Source organism: Mchenga conophoros, linkage group LG11 (assembly GCF_057382185.1).
Source record: "Mchenga conophoros isolate Kocher_MC1m ecotype Shallow Benthic linkage group LG11, M_conophoros_male_GT1.1, whole genome shotgun sequence".
Taxonomy (NCBI): domain Eukaryota; kingdom Metazoa; phylum Chordata; class Actinopteri; order Cichliformes; family Cichlidae; genus Mchenga; species Mchenga conophoros.
In genome coordinates, this window is record NC_140536.1 from 16386489 (window position 1) to 16410399 (window position 23911).

General features: G+C 40.7%; 1 protein-coding gene across 3 annotated transcripts in view; it reads right to left on the reverse strand.

The window, feature by feature from the left end:
* Positions 1-14037: 14037 nt before the first annotated feature.
* cdkal1 (CDK5 regulatory subunit associated protein 1-like 1) overlaps positions 14038-23911 on the reverse strand; it is a 253646-nt gene continuing 243772 nt past the window's right edge. For all 3 annotated transcript variants that reach the window (XM_085291131.1, XM_085291130.1, XM_085291132.1), the window contains one exon: positions 14038-15786. In XM_085291131.1, the coding sequence (XP_085147257.1) occupies positions 15625-15786 (162 nt within the window). In that variant the 3' untranslated portion in view covers positions 14038-15624. The remainder of the gene's footprint in view (positions 15787-23911) is intronic.

The window sequence follows — 23911 nt, forward strand, 5'->3', positions numbered from 1 at the left end:
CCCTGAACTACGAACGCCCTACACAACCTAGTAGCAACCATTTGGCAACAGTGGGAAGCAGAGATGAGTGAGAGATATGACAGAGGGAGAAAAGCAAAAAAAAACCTAATGAGGTGAAAAGGGGGATGATATATAATTTTAAAAAGTAAGGCAGAAGAGAGAGGCTGCCCTATTGTAGTTATTTTTAATATACCAGAGTAGTTTTCAGTATCCTTATTCACCTTTTGCTGGATGATGGTTATTGCTCTCAGTTCATCTGTGTGGGGAAACATTTTTTAGCTCCTGTCCCTTCTTTATTTAGGCAGTTTTTCTACTTCTCATTGGCTGCCTCATGCAAACAAACGTTTTCACCAGCGGGTGGGTGGAGCTTCTGAGCCTGAACTGATCTCCGCTCAGATTGTTTCACGGCTTGGCAGGGCAAACTGTGGGGGTGTAGGGAAGGAGGACCCAGGCGTGGAGCTCTGTGTGCTTAGCAGTGCGTTTATTTACAGTGATGGAAAAACATGACAATAAATCCCCGTGCTCTACCGACTCCTGTGACGTGTCCTCTTCCCAGTGCTAATACTCCTGTCTCCGCTTCTCCGTGATGAGCACCCCGTGCTCGCTGTCCTCTCGTCTCCCCGCTACTCCTGGGGACATAAGAGAGAAGCAGCAGTCAGACACACAATAATGCAGCAGACTTAAACTAGGAACTGGTCGAGAGACTAACGTGAAGCCACGCAATGATCCAGCGTCGGAGAGAGCTCCACCACACTCTCAAGTACCTCCTCCGACGAGGCCTGATCAGCTGCAGGTGTGTCACGGTCTTCAGGTGTGGCCAATCACCTCCCAGGGCCACACCCACCAGGCCTGAAGATGCCTGTAAACGAGTGCTTACAGCACACCTGCATCCACACATATCTACAAGCAGGGAGAACGAGGGACAGCAATACCAAAAATACATATATTATAATACAAGTTCATTACTGGTCAGGGTCCCTGGGTCACTCAGACCCAGATACCCTGACAGATTGACTTGATACAGAGCCGAGAGTGATAAAAGACTTTGCGTTTAGAGCGGCCTGAAGGGATGTTTCACACAGAAATGCGGAGAAAGTTTCTGGTCTGTCAGTGAGGGTGAAAGCATGCAGCCTGTTCTACAGTGACCACTTGAGTCATAGCCTGGAGGATGTGTGGAGAAACCCACCATGGCTGGATCTCTGGACCTTTATATCGATCTACAGTGTATAAGTTTTTTTTCTGGTATTGGTTTATTCAAGTAAATTTTCTTTTTCCAATCGGTTTGAGAAGAGTTTAATTTCTTCATGTAAATGTAATTCAATTTCATGTAAATTTAATTGGTCAGACTGGGCTGAGTTCTTGACCTCACCAATATTTGTTCTGACACTTTGTCCACTATGCAAGTTGAAACAGCAGTAAATAGACTAATATGTACACTTATTCAGGTAAAGCCATCTTCATGATCGCTTAGCACAGACCTGCCCAAAGTGTGGGGCCCGCCCCCTGGGGGGGCGCGGTATGAAAAGGGGGGGAAAAAAACCAAAACGCTTGGACACTGCTAGCACGGGGCGCCCACAGAAACGCAAGAGATGAAGCATCGCTGAATATGTTTCCAAACCAACTTCATTTTAAGCCAAAGACTAGAAAATATGGTGAAGCATATCTTCCTTTTGACTTCACCTGCACAAGTGCCAAGGTAGGTCTCTGCAACAGAATTAGTTTTCCCTGCGTCGGGAGCAGCGCTGGGCTCTTCAAATCACTGACAAACAGTATCCCACATTCTTGATTTTTAGTTCACAAACACTTGTTGTAATGACTAACTACTCCTGACATTTTGGAGATCTTAGCTCTTTATACAGTAAAGTTACAGTGGGATACAAATAATATCAGTCTGATCCTGCCACGATTTGTTCCCCCAGTTCAAATCATGGACAAACAGTATCCTACAGCTGTTTATGTTTTTAAACCCATTTTGCACAGAGAGGCATGTATTGATAGCAATGTTGAATACTATTACACAGAAAAAAAACAACTACATGTAAAATAATTACACCGTGACGCCTCTGCCTTTCTAAATGGAGGGACAGGAACTGCATATGTATATGTAAGCATGTAAAACCTGAAGATAGAGACAAAATACTGTTAATCTGACTATCTGCCATTCTGCAATTCATCTCATGTAAACAATAACATGGCGCACAGCGTGACGTAAATAAAGGTGCATACCTTTGATGTTGCGTGACGAACTGTATTCCTCGTTCACACGTAAACGCAAAAACTGAGTTTTAAAACAATCTCCGTTTTCGGTGATTCGAAACGCTGTTTACGTGTGAACGAAAGGTCCAAACTCATAGAAACAGCTGCGTTTTCAAAAATACCCGTGTAGGTGTGGACGTAGCGTAAAAGAGTTAGTAGTTTATTTTATTACCACCTGTAATTTATTGCAGATTACTTGTATTTGCTTAATTGTTTACATTCTGCAAAAAAAGAGCAATAAGGATGATAAATAAAGCTACTTCAAGAGAACCATCAAATCCACTTTTTATCAAATTAAATATTCTCAAATTTAAAGATTTGGTTGACCTCAGAACTGCGCAAACAATGTACAAAGCAGCGAATAAATCTTTGCCCCACTACATTCAGAACTTGTTCCAAATAAGACCAAATACTCATGACCTGAGAGGGATCCTTATGTTCAGCAAGCCAGTAGTAAGGACAAATGTACAATGTCAGAGGAGTTAGTGTGTGGAACACCTCTACAGATGAAATCAAGACAAGTACATCAATACAAAAGTTCACACGATTGTTCAAAAATAATAAATTGTATGAATATATGAAATCTTCCTCTCAGTGACTGAGTTGTCTCATTGTGTCCTCATTTTTTATAGATCAAGGTCTGAGTAACCCAACCTTAAGTGTTCATTAAGGTGTTTGTCACATAGATAGAAAATAAGCTCAGAGGTTAAGCAGCTGTTATAGACAGAGTGATTCGTTTATGTAAAAATGTAGTTTGTTGTTGTTCTGGTTTACGTGCTGAAAATGGTTTTATTTGTGTATGTTCAATGTGTTAGACTTGTACATAGTTAACCATATATGATCAAATAATGTTGAATCCTGGATATGGATTTGTAAGCAATGAAATTTGAAATAAGAGGGTAGGAGCAAGAAAAGTGTAAACTTCATCCTACTCCTTTTCGAGCACACGCGTTCTGTAGACATAGATATATACATGAAAACTTGATGATTTTTAATTTTTTTTTCTGTTGTTATTTCAATTATATTTGCATGTTCGAAATAAAATTATATCTATCTATCTACTAAATGTGGGTGTGCATGGATGGAGGATGTGTGAGTGCAAGGGGGGGCGTGACATTTTTCTTGTAAAACAAAGGGGGGCCCAGCAAAAAAAGTTTGGGAACCACTGGCTTAGCAGATATGATATATATACATATCTCTACTCTTAAAAAACACCCTTAATTCAGCATTCTTCTTTCACACATGTGAGAATATTGCCAATAAACATTAACAATGTAGTTATGTAAATGAGCATTGTTTCATGCGCGGACAACGCCGCAGGAACATTTCACCATGGCAACAAACCAGCCCTCAGGAGTCTCAGGCAATGTACAGTTATTTCCATGACAACATCATTAAAAGTTTCTTGGAAGCCAAGTGAAGTACTCTAATCAAACATTAGCAAGAGGAAAACAGCCACGAGACCTCAAGGTGATCTCTCTGTTTTTCTCTTCTGTTTTTTTCTTTTTTCAAATTCCTGTTTAAAAAGATATTATGCACGTTCCTGCTGTTTGATGAAAAGTATTCAACTCAGACGGTTCATTAAACTAAAACCTGCTAAATGTGGCACATTACCGCAATTAGCAAAGTTTCTCGGAGTTACTTTTTTGACCCTTCCCACGGTAAAAGTGAGTTGTAAGCTTGCCAAGATCTACAGCGTAGCTCTTATCTGAGCAAACTTACCTGAGTGAAGTGCTCTCTCTCTCTCAGAAGAAGAAAAAAAAAGCAGCTATGAGCAGTCCAGCAGTTCAATGAGAAGCTTTTCATTAAGTATCCAGAAGCCGGAACAAGTTGAACATAAATGACATCATGAACTCCTAAATAGACTTCATTTTGACAGGGCTTTTGTGTGGAGAGATTTTATTTCATCGACAAGATTTCACGACTATGCAGACAAGTTCACGATGACTTAACAAAAATCTTCTCTTTTTTTTTAGTTTCAGACAGATAAACTAAATGATTTTATCCACTTCCTGTTGTGCAAACAGCACACACTTGGCATGTTTAGGGACATTAAAACTGTCTCCAAACTAATAACAGCTTTTAACACCAAGTAATACTGCGGCGCTGCCGTGTCTCTGTGTGCTTATTAAAGTGCTTTCAAGAACAATGAAAGTGTGGAGCTAAAATATTGACTTTGGTCTCCCGTCCCACTGGTGATTACAAACACCCTTAACCGTTCAAAGTCAAAGATGTATGTAGGTCCATCAAACACGAAGACACAAAACCAGAGACACACAAAGAAACACACTGAATCAGAACTGGCAAACCACCAAGACGCTCAATAGAGCCAATCTCTCGCTCACACGCCAGGCTGTGAATTCCCAGTTTGCTTTGCAGCGACAATGGGGTGTGTGTGCAAGTCTGCGTCTGTGCGTGAGTGCAGATAAAAACGCCACAATCACTGAATGCAGGCACAAGGGCCACCAAACTAAATGCTTGGACGGAGCTGGCATGAGGACCCATGTACACACACATATATATGATTAGGAATGGATATGCTTGCCAAGACAGTTTCCCCTCTGTTCCAGAAGGCACTAAGGTGCTTAAGCACTCAGCCTATATGGAAAGGCAGAGTGTGACAGAAAGAAGGGGTAGGGTGGGAGGTGAAGAAGACAAAGCAACAAAGCAAGTTGGTCACCAAAATTGCAAAAATTAATTGGTTACACCCATGTGGGCTTTCATTCACACTCAACAATTGCACTTGGGTCTAGTTGGAGCAAATTAAGCCAGTTTTAGGTGAAATATCCATCAGTGCAAATATTTCCATTCATTATCACAATCCGTCCTTGTCCTTACTCAATTAATAGCCGGAGTACTGGTTTAATTCCCTGTAGCTCAAGTCTGATATGGCTTCAGTGTGCTTCTTTACAACATGCGTTTACGATGTCGGTGCATGCAGTGCGTGCAGAAATGTGCGCAAAATTTGGAAGGTGGTGAGGAAAAGAAGGATTTTTCCAACCTTGTTTCCAAAGAAGGTCACGGCGGCAGCTGGAAATTAGTGCAGCGCTGCACGCACATTAGCGGATATTGTTTCAGCCAGGCCTCAGTTGTAAGGTAATGTCAATCACTGCTCTTACTGTGTATCTGCCCCGGGGCCAAGTAGACCACCCTCCCTCCAGACACACACGCAAGCGCTCACAAATCGCAGTATTTTCATATTTCTTTTTGTGGGCTCGTCATCCTGCGTCAATTAGAATCAGCGCTGTAATAAATGGTGCGTGAAAGGCTTTGATGGTGTAAATATTTTATTTGCACCTTCAGCGCTGTTGTCCGTGTAATCTCGCTGCTGCAGCTTTGACTGGCATGGAGGAAAGATGCTGGTTAAAATTCTGAGCTAAAACACACGGGGAGAGAAAATGATACTTTTAATGAAACCGTTGTGAAGCATGCTGAATGACAGCATGGTAAATTGACTGTGCTAAATTGGGCTTAACCTGACATATATCAACATGGGATTTATGTCAGGTTTTTTCATTCTCTGTACTTTAATGACTGCTTTCCTGCAGGAAAGCGGAACAAACATTAACAAGAGTGGTATCAGGTAAAGTCTAAAAAAAGCAAAAACCTTGCTTTCTAAATTGTATTTGTTTGCTTTCATGTATTGAAAATTGAAACAGTCGAAATATCCATTAATCAAAAGAATCATTTACATTCAGATAAGCTCGAGCAGAGGCTACTGCATACATAATCCTAGAGATGGATGCAGAAAAATGGTGAGAAATTTACTTCATTAGATGAGAATGAAAAGGTCATTGCCTGAGATTGTGGCTAATAAGAATCTCCGTCAGCCGGTGGCTGATGTCAAGACCCTCTGTATTAACCAACAATTCACACTAGTTATTGCTATCAAAGTGTATATAGTCTAATTTTGACATGCATTTATTTAAACAGAACTCATCTTCTGTGAAATTGAAGTTTAATCTGAAATTAATTGTATTCTTACGAACTTTTGATCAGCTCAGTGGAAAGGGTACCTGGAAAGCCAGAAGAGAAGACTAGTTAGTGCATGTCATTCTACAGCACTATTAGAGTTACCGGATCATGGGCGCTCAGGACACACAGATCCAGTCAAAGAAAAGAGCTTGGATGGAATAGCAGAACTCAGAGGGTAAAAAATTCACATTTGCAACAAGGCTTTTGGAGTATTGATTTTACTTAGAATTTTAGCCCTGGGAGAGAGGAAGCAGGTGGGGGCAGGTGAGCGGAGACTGGAGAACAGAGGTGTGGCTGGTACAGTTAGCCGAGAGCAAAGTGGACAGCGGAGAGGGCAGGTTTTATCCGGTGAGAGTAGAAGGTGGATGGTGGGGTGAGGCAGAACTGGTGGCTGGAGGAGAAGAAGAAATTGAGATGGAAAAATGGATAGCTTAGAGGTCAAAAAGAGCACAAGGAGAAGAAGACGATAACTTTATAGTTACAGGTGAGGTGTGGTGTGGTGTGGTGTGGTGTAGTGCAGACCTGAACAATCCAGTAGGGAACGATAAAGAGAGCCAGGGGTTAAATACTGCTAAGTCTTGATGAGCTGATGAATCTCAAGTGTGGCTGTTTAATTGGCCAGAGATGCAGGAATGTGGAAACACACCTAGATAGAGGGAGCGAGAGAAAGGGAAAGAGGGGGCAACACGAACATTAGGAAACGAGAGAAAGGTCAAACGGAGGCAACAACAACAGCAATGAGAGAGAGAAGCATAGTAACCAGGGGGCTGTGCAGTGATTAAGCATTCAAAATGATTTTAAAAATGATTTACATTCTACATTCTTGGTGCATGTGTTTCATTTTTATTAACTTCTAATTAGAATTCATCCGATTCTTGTGTCACATGGTATGTACAGTAATTTGAACGAGTTCTGGGCAGCATTGTTGTGTGGCTGTTAGAACCGTTACCTGAAAGCAAGAAGGTCTTGAGTTTAACGCCAACATCTTTCCATGTGAAGTTTGGATGTTCACTCTGGCTTCCTCCCACAGTCCAAATATATGAAGTTAGTGGAGTTAGGTTAATTGGTGCTTCTAAACGGACCATAGGTATGAGTGTGAGTGGTTGTGTGTCTCTCTGTGCAAGCCCTGCCACAGTGTGTACTCTGTTGGGATAGGCTCAAGCCCCCTGCTGGAAGAGAATGGATGGATGGACTTTTAGGAATTGAAAGGGCAAGTAGCTGCCAGGTACACTCAAATCAAATGCACTTGATTTAACTGATCATCAGTAAGTGTGAGCACATCTATAAAATCAGATGTTTTTGCAGTTTGCTGGTCTGGAGCTTTCAGGTACGCCTAAATAAAATTCTACAATCTTACCAGGAGTGAATTTCTGAGCATATTCACCCCAACAACAGTCCATGCAAGGCTTGGAAACAACAAAAATACCATAAATACATCTCACACCCTATGGGCCACAGTTAGCATGTTAAATGTTAAAGTTTGTGGCGGCATAACTAGAAGATGATTCAAGCACTGTTTATTTGGAAGGGTTGCCATGCTTCTTCTCTCTAAAAAAAAAAAAAAAACATGGCTGCACAGCTTAAATGTGCAAAGTTGACTCTGAACAAACCACAAGGCTTTATTTTGGACAGAACAAACTACAGATGTTTGGCAACAATGCACTGCAACACCTTAGGCAAAAACCAAACACAGCACATCAGCACAAGCAGCTCACACCAACTGTGAAGCATGGTGGTGGAGTGGTGATGATACGACCTGGGCACTTTGCATTCTTCAATGAACTTCAATGTATGCCAAAGTATTCTAGTCAAATGTGAAGCCATTTATTCACATGCAAAACCTTATCCCAAGCATAGCAGCAACAGAATAGCTTAAACAGAACAGAATCAAGATTTTTACTGCCCTACTTTCAGTTAATGTATTTTGTTTTGCACTATGCATATTTTATATGCCATTAGGTCATTTATTGTGAAAATTCTCATGTAGGAACTATTGTACTGCATGTTGGTTCCACTGGTGCACCTGAGGGAGATGCACGCCCATGTTGATGTGTGAGCATGGCAAGTTGAAGCAAGAGAAGCCAATTTAATTCAGAGAAAGTTGTTTCTTAAAAGTATCTGTAAAGTGCTCATTTCTGCCTCAAAGCATGGGTCAGCCAGCGAGGTATGTTTGTATGTTATATAGATCATTTTATGTCTTTATTTCACTCGTCTTACTATTTCCTTGGATCGTAGTTTGTGATCAAGGTGAAGCTGTAACAACCTCGAGACCTTACAACTAACATTAAAGCCAACTTCATGCCATCAGTAAAAGAACTCTTTATTGACTTTAAGAAGAGGTAGAAGTGATAAAGATACTGAGTGGTCCAGTTAAACTCCAGCCTGAAATGCTGTGCAGAGCAAAGAAGTAAAGAAGAATGGGCCAAAATGTCCCCAGAACCATGTGACAGATGACATATTCATACAGAAAACAATCCGGTCGTTAAGTCTGATGTCACTAGCCGTGTCTGGGCCTAAACTCCGCTGCAGGTCCATATATCAAACGATCACTATGGCATCACAGAGTTGAAAAACTGTCTAAAGTCTTTCATAATATGATCAGCGTTCTGCTCTACCAGGTGTAACAATTGAGTTTAACATCCAGGCATCCATGAAAACGGAATTTATAACATTTAACGGTGTTAGAAGTTAGCAGGAAGTTAGCTCGCTAGCTTCTATCTAAATATAATATAGCATCACCTGACTGTGGGGTCAGGACATGCTATATGTGACTGCACTGTCGAGCGCAGATCCACTCAGCGCAAGCTAGCAAGACAAAAGCTAAGCTTGTTGCAACATGGCAAAATGAACCTCCCCCACCCTCATTCGGATCTGGCCTTTGGAACTATTTTGGTCTTCATGTGAAGTATGACCCTGAAGATAAGCGCGTCATGGACACATGTAAAACAGTATGTCGGATATGCCACACAATGCTCAATTACATGGGTGGGAACTACTGCGTTAGCGCAGTTTGCCCGTTTTATATATATACATATATATACACACACACATATATACTAGGGGTGCAACGATATTCGTATCAATATTGAACCGTTCGATACAGTGCTTTCGGTTCGGTACGCATATGTATCGAACAATACAACATTTGTAATTTATTTTATCAACTTTCCTTCTGACGATGCTGTCTGTGTTGAGCGCTCAGTGAATCTGCGTTCGACTACTCCGCCTAGGCTGCACTGTCAAGCGCAGATCCACTGAGCGCTCAACACAGACAGCATAGTCAGAAGGAAGAGCGCAGGGCAAGCTAGCAAGACAGAAGTTAAGCTCTCCTTGCAACATGGACCTCCCCCACCCTCATTCAGATCTGGTGTTTGGAATTATTTTGGTTTTCATGTGACGTATGACCCTGAAGGTAAGCGAGTCATGGACTAAAGTAAAACAGTATGTTGGATGTGCCATGCAATGCTCAATTACATGGGTGGGAACTAGTGTGTTAGCGCAGTTAGCTCGTTAACGTGTTGGCCGTCTAGCCCCATGCACGGGGCGATCGGCGGTAGCTCGTTAACGGAGATTTGCCGTGTTGTGGCGTTAAGGTCATTTCAACGAGATTAACCTGAAAGCACTAGTGGGAACACAACGAATATGACTGCACATTTACGCCGACATCATCCTAGTGCAAAGACAAAAACAACAAGCATGCTACTAACTTTAGCCGAGTCATTTAGACAGCTGTTAGCACATGATTCTCCTTATGCTGCTGAGAATATAGCCCAGAAGAAGCGGATAATATAGCTTTTATTTTTGAAAGAGACATTTCTCTGTAATAAACTCTCTTTTCCAAAGATGAGTGATTCCTCAATCAGATACAGGGCTTGCAATATCGCTAGCCCGACGTCCTGGGGCTAGCGATTTTTTCAGTCGGGCTACCAAAATCTATCTCTTCCCTGCCCGTCGGGCTATTGTAGGAAGGAAAAATATATGTCAGTGCTTTTGCATTCTTTCAGAAATGTAGCTGGGTAATTATGTCATTGGCATCGGTGAGCCACTCGCGTTTGAATTTGCGCTTGTTTTTTTGCTTTCACTTTGCAATCGTGCGAACTGTGTATAGAGAGCGACAGCACTGATCTGTGAGTGATGATAATTTGTGCACCAATTCCTCTGACATCATCTTATTAATCGTTAGCTTACTATGCAAACATGACAAGTGAAATCTCCCGCAGCAAGCTTAAACATGTGAGAGGTTGATCGCGCAGAGAATCGCTGAGCTTATGTGAGTGCGTGTGTAAAAGCAGCAGGATATATATTTTAGTTCTGCTGAGCCAAATAAGACAGGTCAGGGTGAAGAAGTGACAGCCAAAGAAAAGCTTACCACAAAACGGAGAAGTTATGACAAATCAGACTATAAGGCAAAAAGAAAGTGCAGCTTTATGGTTTCATGGACAAAAGAATTTCTGTGGCTGCAATATGACGAGCTAAATAACCAGGGCTGCACATAAGTGGTCCGCAGGTGCGCATTCGCTGTCAAAATAAAAAACACGCACAAGGGTTAGGGTTAAATTTAAAAACTGTACTTTTGAGTTAAAATATATATTTATAATTTTAATAAATGACAAATTTAAAAGGCATGAACATTTTTTTTGTATCGAAAAAATATCGAACCGTGACACCAAAGTATCGAACCGAACCGAACCGTGAATTTTGTGTATCGTTGCACCCCTAATATATACATACACATATATCAGGGGTCTAGAGTGCGACCAAATTTTTCAGTGGTGCGACTAAAAAAAAACATTTGGTTGCACCTGTGCGACCAAATGTTCGGGTAGCAAAAAAAAAAAAAAAATCTGCAACCTTCCCTGTGGTCAACAACAGACACATTTTGCCCCTATCGTGGACTAAACCAATCAGAGATAGTAAGGGGCGGGACCTCTCTGATTGGCCGTGGTCCACTTGAAAGTGCAGGTGGAAGTGGGAGGTGAGTAGCTTGAATAAAGCGATATCAATTCATTAAATCCTGAATCGACTTTTAAATATAACTGTGTTTTGCCAGAAACGCCAGATTCTCAGATTAAAGCTCACAAAACTATTTCAACAACAACCAAACAGCAGATGAGAGCAGGTACACGGATTCCACACAAAGACGTAAACACAGAGCGGACCTGACGCATCAGAATCAGCTTTGTCTTTCTCGGCTTTCTCACCCGACAGCCCGTAGACGGACACGCTGTCGGAGCTTAGCGATCCTGATGCGTCCGGTCCGCGCTGTGATTGCGTCTTTTTGCGCTGATTCTGAGCTGCAGGTTTTGTCTCTCTCCAACCAAAATTCACCGAGCCAGCAGCAAAAGAAGCAGCAAACTGCGCTTCACATTTGATCAATGTCGTCATTAATTTTGCTGTTTTGCTTCCACGACTATTAAAATCACACTTCATGCACAGCTAGCTCTCTCTCTCTCTCTCTCTGTACTTCAAGAACAGTTTCCCGTCTCCAATCTCTGTTTTCTGTATTATTCATTCGCTTATTACCCACCAGTCTACCGTTGTTTACAGCGCTGTCGGCTGCTGTCTTTTTCTTTTCTTTTTTCACTTAAATGACCTCGGACAAGAAAGCCTATTTTTTTCTGTTGTTCAATACTGAAGAAATTTAAACTTTATATGCAGAACATTGTAGAATATTTTTAAGGTTATCTGCTATAAAAAGCCAGACCAGGAAAATCTCCTTCATGTTTTTCTGTTTTATTCTTAGTTACTTTCACACAAAGGCATCTGCTGTGATGTTCACAATTCTGATGAAGTCAGTACTGATAAATGATCAGAATTATAATATTTCTGACTCTTCTGGCTAAGTTGAATCGAATCGGGACTTTGAAAACCGGAATCGAATGGATTATAGAAATCAGTGATGATACCCAGCCCTAGTGAGCCACCTAGCCACGACAGAAGTGGATGTAGCTGTAATAGGAAAAGAACTATTGCTAACTTTTCTGTTAAGTTAAGGCCTGATCCTTCTGAAATTCATAGCCAGTGCTCTGACATGGTGTCATCAATCTTTGAATGCTGAAAAAGCACAGTGTATCCAGAAAAACACATTATATTATATAAATTATTATAAAATTTGTGTGCGCCTAACGCCTAACCGGTACGCCCATGGCAAAAAGTTAGTCTAGAGCTCTGTATATACACACATATACACATACACACACACACACACACACACACACACAGTAGAGTATCAATTATTACACAGATAGTGAGTATAGGACCTTTTTTCCTATCAGACTCAACAATTTGGGCTGCAAAGGGATGACATACTGTGTAGCAGCATGAAAACAGTGAGCGTATGCTGGCCTCCCACATGCTACCACTTGTACAGTTGAAAATGCAGAGACGTCTTTCTTCTTTCTTCCCCCTGCGGTCTACATATTAATTGTAACTTTTCCTGTAGTAAATCACTGTCAAGCTCTAGAACAAAGACTTAAAGTGTGATCATATAGAATCTTAGATCTCTTAAATTGTTTTATTTTGGATTAGAAGACCTTAGTTTGATGTACCCCTGAAAACATTTTCTTATGCTGGCCAAACAGCATTTAGATCAATGAACTGAGATGATAAACAAATGAGAGACGACACCGAAAAGTGTGTTAATGTTCAGCCTCCCTTGCATTTGTCTTGCGTCCAAAGTTTCTCCGTTTCAAACCAAGAGGACATCACAGATGACAAATTGACAACAGCTGCAACTGTAAGACAAGAATTCAGAAACCGCCGCTTTTATTAGAAACGACTGAAGTGAATGATGCGAAGTGAATAATGATCTTCTGTGGATGGCTCCCGCCTCAATATTTCACAGTAAGTGATGATCTCCTAAACATAAAGGGTGTCGTTGAATCCATATTTCATTGGAGAACAATGCAGTGTTACTGACATACACAAGCAGGAAATGTGCTTACAAAGCATCAAAAGAACTGTCGCACAGTATGGATGGCTGCAGAATAATATAGGGCACTGCTGGATGGATGTAACAAGCTTCACAGCTACACGCATCATTTGATCACATAATACAAAAGGTAGTGTGTGCGTCCGTGTGTACGACATGCATCATTTGATCAGGTAATACAAAGCTTTGGTGCTTGTGTTTGTGCACAAGTTTGCCTGGCATGCATCATTTGCCTATATACTACAAAGCTGCAATATGCTGTGAGTGTATGTGTGTGCGTGCATGCAATATGCATCAACTAGGGAAGAAAAAGTCTGAGTGCATGCTTGTATCTGTTTGTCTACAAAATGTGTGACATGCATCATTTACTTAGATAATACAAAGCCTGCGTGTATGTAGGCTACAAGCAGTTGTATATCTAACAAGAGGGCTTTTTGAATAAGAGAGCGATGAGTCCTGTCAGTTCTAAAGCATGCGCACGCACACACACACGCACGCACAAACAGAGACGCACACATGCTGACTTTCTGCTAAATTAAGCACAGGACACAAGACATCAGACAGCAGAGGCATTTTCTGACACACACTTTTGACACAAGCCCATAAACAAGCTAAGTGAGTGACTAGAAATAAATATGCACAGGGTGCACACACACACACAAATACAGACATCCTGGTGGAGACACGTCCCAGTGAAGCGCCACATAAATTGGGGCATGCATTATTAACTGTCTGGGGTTTTTAGAGCTTGCACTGGGACAGCTGTAGGTCCAAACAGCCTGACATTAGAGAGCAACACAGGGAAACTCTATGCATGACAACAACCGAGCAATCAATAATTCAATGACTCAGTCAATCAATCAACACTTTGGCAGTTTTACTCATGGCAAATGGATTTTATCCTTTAATTAACAATTCTGGATGGTTGGGACAACAACCCCCCCCCCCCAAAAAATCTAACTATAGAGAGTTGTATTGGAGGGTAATTACACTGTTATAGAAAGGAAGGAAAACTAAACAAACAAAAAAACACAAGCAAGTTTTGGTAAAATCCAGCAGTAGTATGATATCGGTGCCCTTGAGATTTCTGCTGCTATCCAACTATTTGAATTTTGTCCACATGTGAATTATGAACCCTATGAATCAATGATGGAGGTGGAATCATTCTCGTTATTTAGACTGGCATGGCAGGAAATCAGCTAGATACCACTGCAAGTCAGCCACACATGCCTAGAGACCAATTGGTAACCCTCTGGAAACTACAGATCGCTTGGGAAAATGTGTATCAAAGAGGGTGCTGCACCAAAAACCTCTTTGCTTTGGTTGCTAGCAGATTGCTAGTCACCTATAGCTTATCTGGGCATTAGATTGATATCTGGAACACTCCCCATCTAGTCGCTGAGCAGCAGTGAAAGTGGGAAAAAGGGTGAGGCAAAGTAAAAGCTGTGCTTTATTCCTTTAACCAACAGGTTTAAAAGGAGCAACTTTTACAGTTTCACTACCGCTAGGCAAGCAGTTAGGAGTGTGTTTGGAGACAAGCTGGTATCTTCCATGGAAACTACAGGTGACAATGGCTGCTTGCCGGTTACCAAAGAAATTACAAGGATGTGCAGGACTGTATACCTCTTTGCAACCAATGTCACTCAGCAACAGCCAGCAACTACTTGGCAACTGGTGGGGGATTTTTCTATTGCAGCCTGTGGTTGCCAGAGGGTTTCTGACCATTCTCTAGACCTGTGTGACGGTGGCCTATTGGAGAATATAGGGAACCTTGTATGCTAGAAGCAAACAACTACATCTTACTTGTAAAATGTGTGCGTGGTGACACAATGCGTGTCAATAATAAATGAATCCCAGCAGTAAGAATTCGCCTGGCATCTCTGCCAAATATTCTATGAATTATTGTGGAAAAACTCTAAACACAAAGCACTTCTTGAACAATGAAACATAAGGTTAACATTTTAAAACACCACAAATGACATTCATTTTCTGAAAATATGTTCATGTCTCACTTTCAAAAATAAATACTGTGAAAAGAAGTTGTACACACTTTAATCAAAGTATAACACAGATCATCACTCAGTTTCACGAAATGAAATAAACCAAGCTAAATCACGTTCCAATTTAAAAGGATGCAGAGTGACAGATCAGACTCTCATACTGATGGTAAAGCCCTGAATGTATGATCAACTGAATATCTGTGTAACAGCTGCACCATCAGTAAGAACTAAACAAAACACACTTTTACCTTTTTCCTAAGCAAGAAATGGCTCTACTGTCACTGTCACAAGTAATCAGCACTTAAAAAATATTCTAAATGAAATCCTAAATCTGGTGAATTATTTGTACCAAAAAGACTGGTATAAAAGGTGTTCGGTGAAGCCGTTTGACCATGCCGATAGACTGCCAAGAGAAGGTATTGACATTACAATAAAAAAGACCGCGCACACAACAGTCATTGTTCAGTACACTCTCTGTACAATATAAGCCAAGATGACTGCTGCCAGCGCGAGCCCGATCCCAATCTTCTTCAGCATTTCTCTGTCCAGACTATTAGATCCAATGGAGAAGGTGCACGAAGAAGGCGTGGGAGCAGAAACATGGACGCCATTGACCTTTTGTTCCTGTGGGAGGAAAACAAGCAGATTAAAAAGAATCCCAACACAAATCAGAGAGTTTTTTCTGCACTATTTGTAACGATTGGTAGTTTAAATGATTTAATTTTAGCATCATCTGTGATATGTGAAAACCCATCTCCTATGCAGACACACAGAGCTTGATACTGAGTTCATATCGTGTAATTCTGGTGGAATCATCTTTAAAATAAATCAGCTGGCCACAGTCACAAATCAAAGAAGGCTTGACAGCACAGTGAAAAAGATAAAGAAAAGCATTTAAGGACCAAACCCCAGCTGTCTTTGAGTCTATTCCACAGCACACACAAGCTATTTCTTTAAATATGACACTTCAGCCAACTAAATAATTTTTTAACTGCAGTTCCTGGACAGATGTGAGGCAAGCCCCAAAAGAAATATCAAAAAATAAAAAGAAATAAATCCATTCATAGATCATACGTGTTGATTACTGTGTACATTTTGAAATATATCTATGGATGCTGGCATGATGATAATGACAGGGATTTATCACTTCCTCTGCTTGCTCACTGCTGTCTCTTCCTTACACCTTCTGTGTCTCTCCATCTGTTTCCTCTCTAGAACTCAGTTTCATGTGGAAAGGAAAACAATAATAAAGTGAATTTAAAATGCAGTGCTTGTTTTAATACTTTGCGGATGAAAGCATTCATAAAAACTGGCCATTTGCTTATGCAAATGAGTGCATTTCAATTATGATGCTATTATCTCTGTGTAAGCAGTTAATGCAGTTTTGTAGTGATCCAATTACTGCAGAGTGCTGTCTATTGAATGGAGCTGATGTTGAGAAGGTGCAATGTTATGTAGTTAGAGAAGCCTGGATTGACATGAGGAAAGACGACTGATGTGATGGTGTTATAGCAGCACGGCTGAAGCAAGACTGTGATAAAAAGACAGTGACTGCATTTGTATTACAGTGAAATGATACTGCTCTGCTACAGCTATCAATTCAGCCTACAATATTAATATCCTAAAATAAAGAACAAAGCAACCTCCTAAAATCAATAAGAGGATGCAAATGGCTACAGATAGTGTTCTTCATCAGTGGCACATACAGTGCTGTATAATCAGACAATTGGCAATATGTTAGTAAATTTGATGTTGATAAAAATGGTGATATACAATATGGCTCAGACCTCAACACCCTAAACCTCTGGTCAACACAACTACTGCTACACTCAACCTCTGCGAAAACACTTGCATTGCAAGATGACAGCAGAGGAAACTTGTCTCCAAACAATCTCAGTCCAATTTGTACCAACTGCAATGAATCTGAGACAGATTGCCAACACGTTGCCATTAGTCTGAGTCAGCCTGCACGGATGAGCCCAACTCGTCACCACATCTCTGCAGCAGTGGACTCGACTTAGCTGGTTGCCAACTGGTTGTATTCCAATTACATTGCTATACAAAAGTAAGGTTGCCAAACAGTTATGTCATTTTGCAGTTAAACTGCTGTCCTGGGGTAACTAAGTCACTATTTGTGGGGAAATTAAGACTGAATACAAGTACTTAATGTCTCTATATAGACGGCAATAGATTTGCAAGTTTCACCAGTTTAATTAACTATATTATCACAGACAGAATGCAAAGAAATGTCAGCCTGACCACCTTTGAGTGGTCAGACCTGGTCCCTGTTGTTGAAGAAACCATTTCAAAGGTAGCAACAGTGCAAGTTCATTGCACACAACTGCAAAAGTTTTGGTCGTGCCGCAGTCTCCAACTACTGTCTGATTGTAGCATTTCATATTTTGGGAATGTTCATAAAAGGCGTTAATCCGTTAGACTGATTTCTAATATTTAAATATGTAATATATGTTCAGTGTGCAGTCCTTCATTTACATTTGTTATCTCATTATTTTAGTCAGGTTACCCACTCCTGATTCAAAGCATTTTTTAAAAGTTAGATTTAGCAATTTCCATGTTTGGCATGAAACATTTCAACAATGTGCATGATCATGTGACGTTCAAAAATGCAGTTTGTGGTGAGAAAAACATCAAAAACTCGTTTCAGGCCTTGATAGCTGTAATAATTCAGTTAGTAACACTGACTATTAATGACTAGGCCAATTTCTCCCTGGCCTCCACCCACCGTCATTGATCACCATTCTGTTTGATTACACATTTATACGATTTTATCGTAATGTATGAGAACGGAGACCTTAGGTGTGATTTGAAGCTAGGCTAATTAAATGATTGATTTATAAATAAATAATCCTTCACGGTGTGGTACTTTTAATTTCAGCCTTAAACAAATTGCAAGAAGAGGAAGACGGGGAGACAATCGATCCAAATGTCCTTGTTCATGTACGTTGCTTTAAAATACGCCATCATCTTCATATTCCACGTCTCTTTAACACGTAATATGTGGTGTTTCCAATTTTCTGTACCTTTCAAGCTTTTGTTATTAGGCCAACAAAGAAAAATTCCAAAATAGACTTTACATACAAACATACTAAGATATTTTTACCCAAGGACTGAAAGCAAAACAATGGCAAACTTTGTTGACTACAAACACCTACCTGCATGTACACTATACATTCATATGAAACTGAGCATCGTTGCACGCCTACACGTCTTGCACGCACATGGCTGCGTGAGTGAGCAGCTGCACAGTGTCTTGTCCTCTGCCTCTCTATCCTCCGCATTACTCTCGCTCCCCTCTACTTGCTGGAGGTTGTGAATGCTACCTTGCCACCCACTCTTTTCCTGAACACACTGCCATGAATGGGTTCCTCTGTTACGGGCACACAATGGTGAATGGATACTATAACCGACAACGCCTAGGTGACACATCTCTAAGTCACTTACAGTAACTTCAAACAATGAGTCGAGAGAGAATCTGTAACAGTTGTCTAGCTGACGCATCAACATTTGCTTAATGTTAGGATCACAGCTTGACTCGCTAATGGCAAAGTGATACGCTGTTTTGTTTTTAAAGATGCTTGAAAACAATAAAGGTGCAAGACACACTTGCCACTGAGCCACTTGCCTCATGACTGTGAGAATTGCATCATGATGGATGAACCTCATTCAGATTTGGATCGCCCATCCTCTCTCATCCAGAACATCATATTTATAAAGTTCTTTTCTATGAAGATAAATGCTAAGTATTGTTAGTATGGTAATATAGTATTATTAGGGATAGTAGTGATAGTTTTGCGGTGCATACCACACCGGGCAGAGAGGCAGCTGATAAGCGTGTGTGCCCAAAAAACCCTTATCAATAAAGACCCATCACCTTGCAACGGCGGGTGCGTGGGTCATCCTTCTGTCACGGATAGGTTTTAAAAGAAAAGACATGGCAGATGAGGAAAAAGTTACAAGACAAAGTAAATATTTAATTACCACTGTGACAAAAGAAGAAGTTTATAAAGCGTAAAGGACTAATGCAAGAGAAATAAATATGCTGTGGGCAAAGTCCACCACCTTCTCCTCTATGCTTCTATTTATCTGTCTCTCTGCAGGTGTCTTTTAACAATGGGGTGCCAGAAGAGACACTGAACACTACAGTCGAAAATCTATTACTAGTAAGAGGGATAAGTGAAAATCCAAGTGCCAGTAGGTGCGTGTCAGCACAGTAGGAAGCAGCGGAGCAGAAGAGCAGAAAGGAGAGAAGGAAAAACTGAGAAGAAATGAGAAGCACAAGAACGGGAGCCCCCACCCCCAAAAAAGAGATGTGGCTTTCAGTGATAGTTTACCACCTGCTAGCTGGCATGCTGAGTTTGTGCATTTCTGTGAGAAAGACAGCTGGCATTTGTGAGTGAGTGTGTGTGCACATGTGGAGACCTGTGGTAGATAATGTCTGTCTCTCTGCTCACAGCAGTAAAACACAGCAAAATAATCCCCCTGAAAATCATCTAACACTACACCAGGAGTACAGACTGCCTAGCACAGCTAGATACTTTTCCCTCAAGGTCTAAGGCTTCTCAAATGTCTGTTTCTTGGAGAAAAAGAAAGAGAGCGAGCGGGGGAAAAAAAAGAAAACGAAAACTCTTGCTCCAGTTCCACATATGCACCTTTTTTAAAACAAAATCTGCCTGCGCGTCTGCTGCAGCCTTTGCCAATACACTGACATATTCGCACAAAAACACACACACTGTGAAATGCACAACACATCACGAGAGCCAGGAAGCACAGTGCACAATGGTCACATTTCTCACATGATCCTCACCAGCTGTCAGTGTCACTCTAGACACACACAGACCATGGAAGTTGGTGCGTGCGCGTATAAACAGATACTGTAACAGGCTCCTTAGTCACGGCTGATTCAACAAAGCCATAATGACAATCACAGTGTGCTGTAGCTGTATTTACAACAGAAAATAGGGACAGTTGGGGAAAAAGGAGGAATTGCAAATTTTTCTTTTTCTCACCAAAAGGTCATTAATCTAAAACCAAAGATGGAAAGAGTGATTTACCCTAATGTATGAAAGTCTCAGGGCAGCAAAGCTAGAGCACTAGCACTATGCTCCTGAGGGCTGGCAGTGTAGTGTGACCCTCCTGCCTTTGCCAAGCTCCCAACCCCAGGGGAAACCGTAGTTCTTACTAAAAAATGTCTGCAAATCACCACTACTGATAAGGATGCTATTTCTTGACAAGCTTTCTGTAACTAAACTATCACTAGTCAACTTTTCGCATTTACTTCTATTCAAACTTGGTTAAAGTTAGCCATTCACTTTTGACATTTTTCCATCAATTTTGGAGGTTATTATTACTGATATCCATACTCTCTAGTCAAAATGTCATCATTTATATCAATAAATCAACTTTCCACAGTGGCTAACTGCACTTCAGGCCTTTAAGTGAGTACCACACTTAAAGTAGCCTTTGCCTCCAAAGGACTCTTGATGGACGATACATCAATCAGTCCATCAATTTATAAACTGCTTAGTCAACTCAGTGTTTTGTTAATTTATGCTAATCTGCCCAATTACTTTTGAGTGAACCTCTTAAGAAAGGCCTGAACACCACAATCCCTCAGTGTAAAAACTGCGTCACTGTCAAAAAATTTTTTGGGCCAAACTGTATTCAGCTTTTGTGCAGAATCACTTTTATCCCACTATGGCTCAGAAAACCACAGCCAATCAATGGAAACTAATCAGTTCTATTCTAAAAACAGTCTATAAAACAGTGTTTTCAAGAGTTTGCTGTGATTTTTATGTGTGTGTGTTTTTTTTAATTGTGTTGTTGTTTCCACTGTTGTAGAGTAAGATGTCAGAAGGACTTGTGTCCAAGCAAACAATTTGTATTGGAATGCAATTTGTAACATAATTACCACACTGATAGACATTAACTTTAATCAAAATGATCTCAAGAGATTTGGTACGGACACTCAAGTCCTAACCAGCTTCTATCACTGCAGTGCTAATGATAACTTGTCATTAAAACACCATGACACACACATCTTGGTCTTCATACAGTCATTGCTTGTATAGAGTGTATACAACACTTGTCTATAAAGCTGTTCACAAAGAGACAAACGCATATGGTTTGCACAGTTTACAGTTACTGTAACTAAATACAGAAGAGCACTACATGTGCTACACTATAGTGTTGGGTGTGCAAACACATGACTGATCAAACACATGGCAGGCAGTCACACACAGACAAACGGGGGGAAAAGGCACATGTTTACAGGTACTGGGAAAAGTACACAGACATAACAGCAAAATAGCATTTGCAGATACACACATAAATTTTAAATGAGCAAATGGTGGGATAAAAGGTCCGTGTTAAAGTGAAAAGACTAGCACTAAAAAGAGAACGCACAAGAGAAATATGCCAGTTTCCATGAAAAGGGTGAAAACAACATGCCAAAAGAAAAGACAAGAGCACGAGTGGTGTTTTGGGAATGTTTTCTTGTTGGGGGGAGAAAAAGACAGAATAAAAGATGGGCTGGGATAATGCTTTAGCCACCTTGCTGTTCAATGCTTTATAGCTTTTGAAGATGCTGGACTTGTTAGTGGTGTTGGAAAACGAGCTGACATGTCAGAAAGCGTAGCTGTATTGCTCAATTTTTGTGTCTCCCTGGAAACGCCTGTGTTATCATTGGTGCTACATTAAGTTGTCAGTTTGATAAAGATGTTTCTTTAATTTCCCTGTTTTATCTATTTGACTGTGCTGTCTTAGCACTGACGTCTCTCAGTCTTTGTACTAATTTGCATTCCTTGTGTCCACTACGTATATCCACTTGCATTATTTTATGCTTTTAGTATATTCGGTTTTAAATTTCCAAAAAAAGAAAACGGTTAAAGTAGTTAATAGCTCTCACGTAAATGAACTTGTTGGGTCGCTGTGTAAAATACAAATAAAAAAATGGACAAATCTCATAAATCAACAACTTTTTGACACATATTACTGCCATCAAATCATTGCCTTCTGCCCCCCATCCCCACTTCTGCCTTGCTCTGTCATCCTGGAAGAAACGCTTTCTATCTGAACAGAAATATTGCATCATAGGATAAAAGGTGATCAGTAATCCTTTTCTATGCAGCGTCTGTAACACCGAAATGACACGCCACGCTCAAGAGGAGGACACACTTCTAAATAAAACACAAGACATGGATGAGACACTTAAAAATGTAGTGGTGTTTGTTTACAATGCCCACGCTTGGTTATGGCTATGAAAGCATGCAAAAACATAAAGACTGCTCTAAACTGAACAGGTTTTTTTGCATTTACTTTTTCTACCCATGGTTCAAACATTAAAAGCTGTTTGAACTCTTTGACATTATGAGGCAGAATGAGGATTTGCAATGCAATCTGACATGTTAGGCTGGAACACAGAAAACACACCTGACTGATATTTTGATGGCGTAACATTTGGCTCTGAAGTGGAGCTTAAAAAATAACGATCCCTGCTGTTTTCAAGGCAAAACAAATGATCTGCTATTAGAGCAAACAAAGTGGAGCAAAGGCCAAGCAAAACCCTTTGACATTTTAAATACAAGGTTTAAAAATAGACCAATTTCAGAGGATTAACCGCTCCCTGACCAAAAATTACATCCCGATCTTTGATTTTGGCTTCTTTCTTGACAAAGCAGATGACAACACGTGAGGATAACGCAACATCAAAGCAAGAACTCACAACAATTGCACGTCAGTCCGGAGGAACAAATAAAGGAAAATGAACTCCTACAGAGAAATACTGACTTTTGTGCGAGCTCCGTGTCTGTGTGCATCACCACTGCTTCTTTTACACACACGCAATCATCACATAAACAAAACAGAAGCACCTCATACAGCCCGCGGCCAGTCAGAGTCTGCCAGGCACACTGGGGAAGACAGCATAAGCAAGTATGTGCTTAGAAATGTGTACGTATAATAATCAATATGTGTGTATTAGCTTTCTTTTACCATTGACTACTGCTATATGCAAGTGTGTCTGAGTTTACGTGCTATAAACACTATGATGCAAAGCAAAGGCAATCCCACCCACACGCTCTGTACTAAAACCCCTTTTTTTCTAGTTGCATTTAGAAGATGTATTTCAAAAACTACAAACTGACCAGATGCCTTCTCTTACTGGGAATTTACATCGAACGTAAAGAAGGAGAGAGAGAAAAAGCTGGCAAATTTCAACTCCATTTCTGTTATCCTGCCAATTTGTGGTTATGGAGGAACATTGTTCACTACCTAGATTCTTCCCTCTTTCCCTCCTCCAGATCTCTCCCTTTTACATTCTGCCTTCCATACAAGCTGTCAATTTACTCTCTTGAGGGAGCAGAGCAGTTTTCTTCTCCCTCTCTATTCTCTTGGTCTTCTTGAGGAAATATGCTGTGAAAAGAGCTGATTATTATATGGCACTCCAAGCTCCTTCTCTGAGTCTTGATCTCTCCATCTCACTCACTCTCTCACCATCATTCCTGCTTTATTTTCCAGTCTCTCTCTCTCTCTCTCTCTCTCTCTCATTCAACCCCTTAATTTCGTCTGCAGATGAGGACTGGTGAAGAAACTTTTTCCTTCACCATGATGTGCTTTCTTTGCTATTGTGTCTCACCAAAAGACTCATTACTGTCCTTCCCCTCATGTTGAAAGTGCTATTTGTGTGAATGAAGGACTAACAGGTGTAGAGAGAGTAACAGAGAGAGAGAGC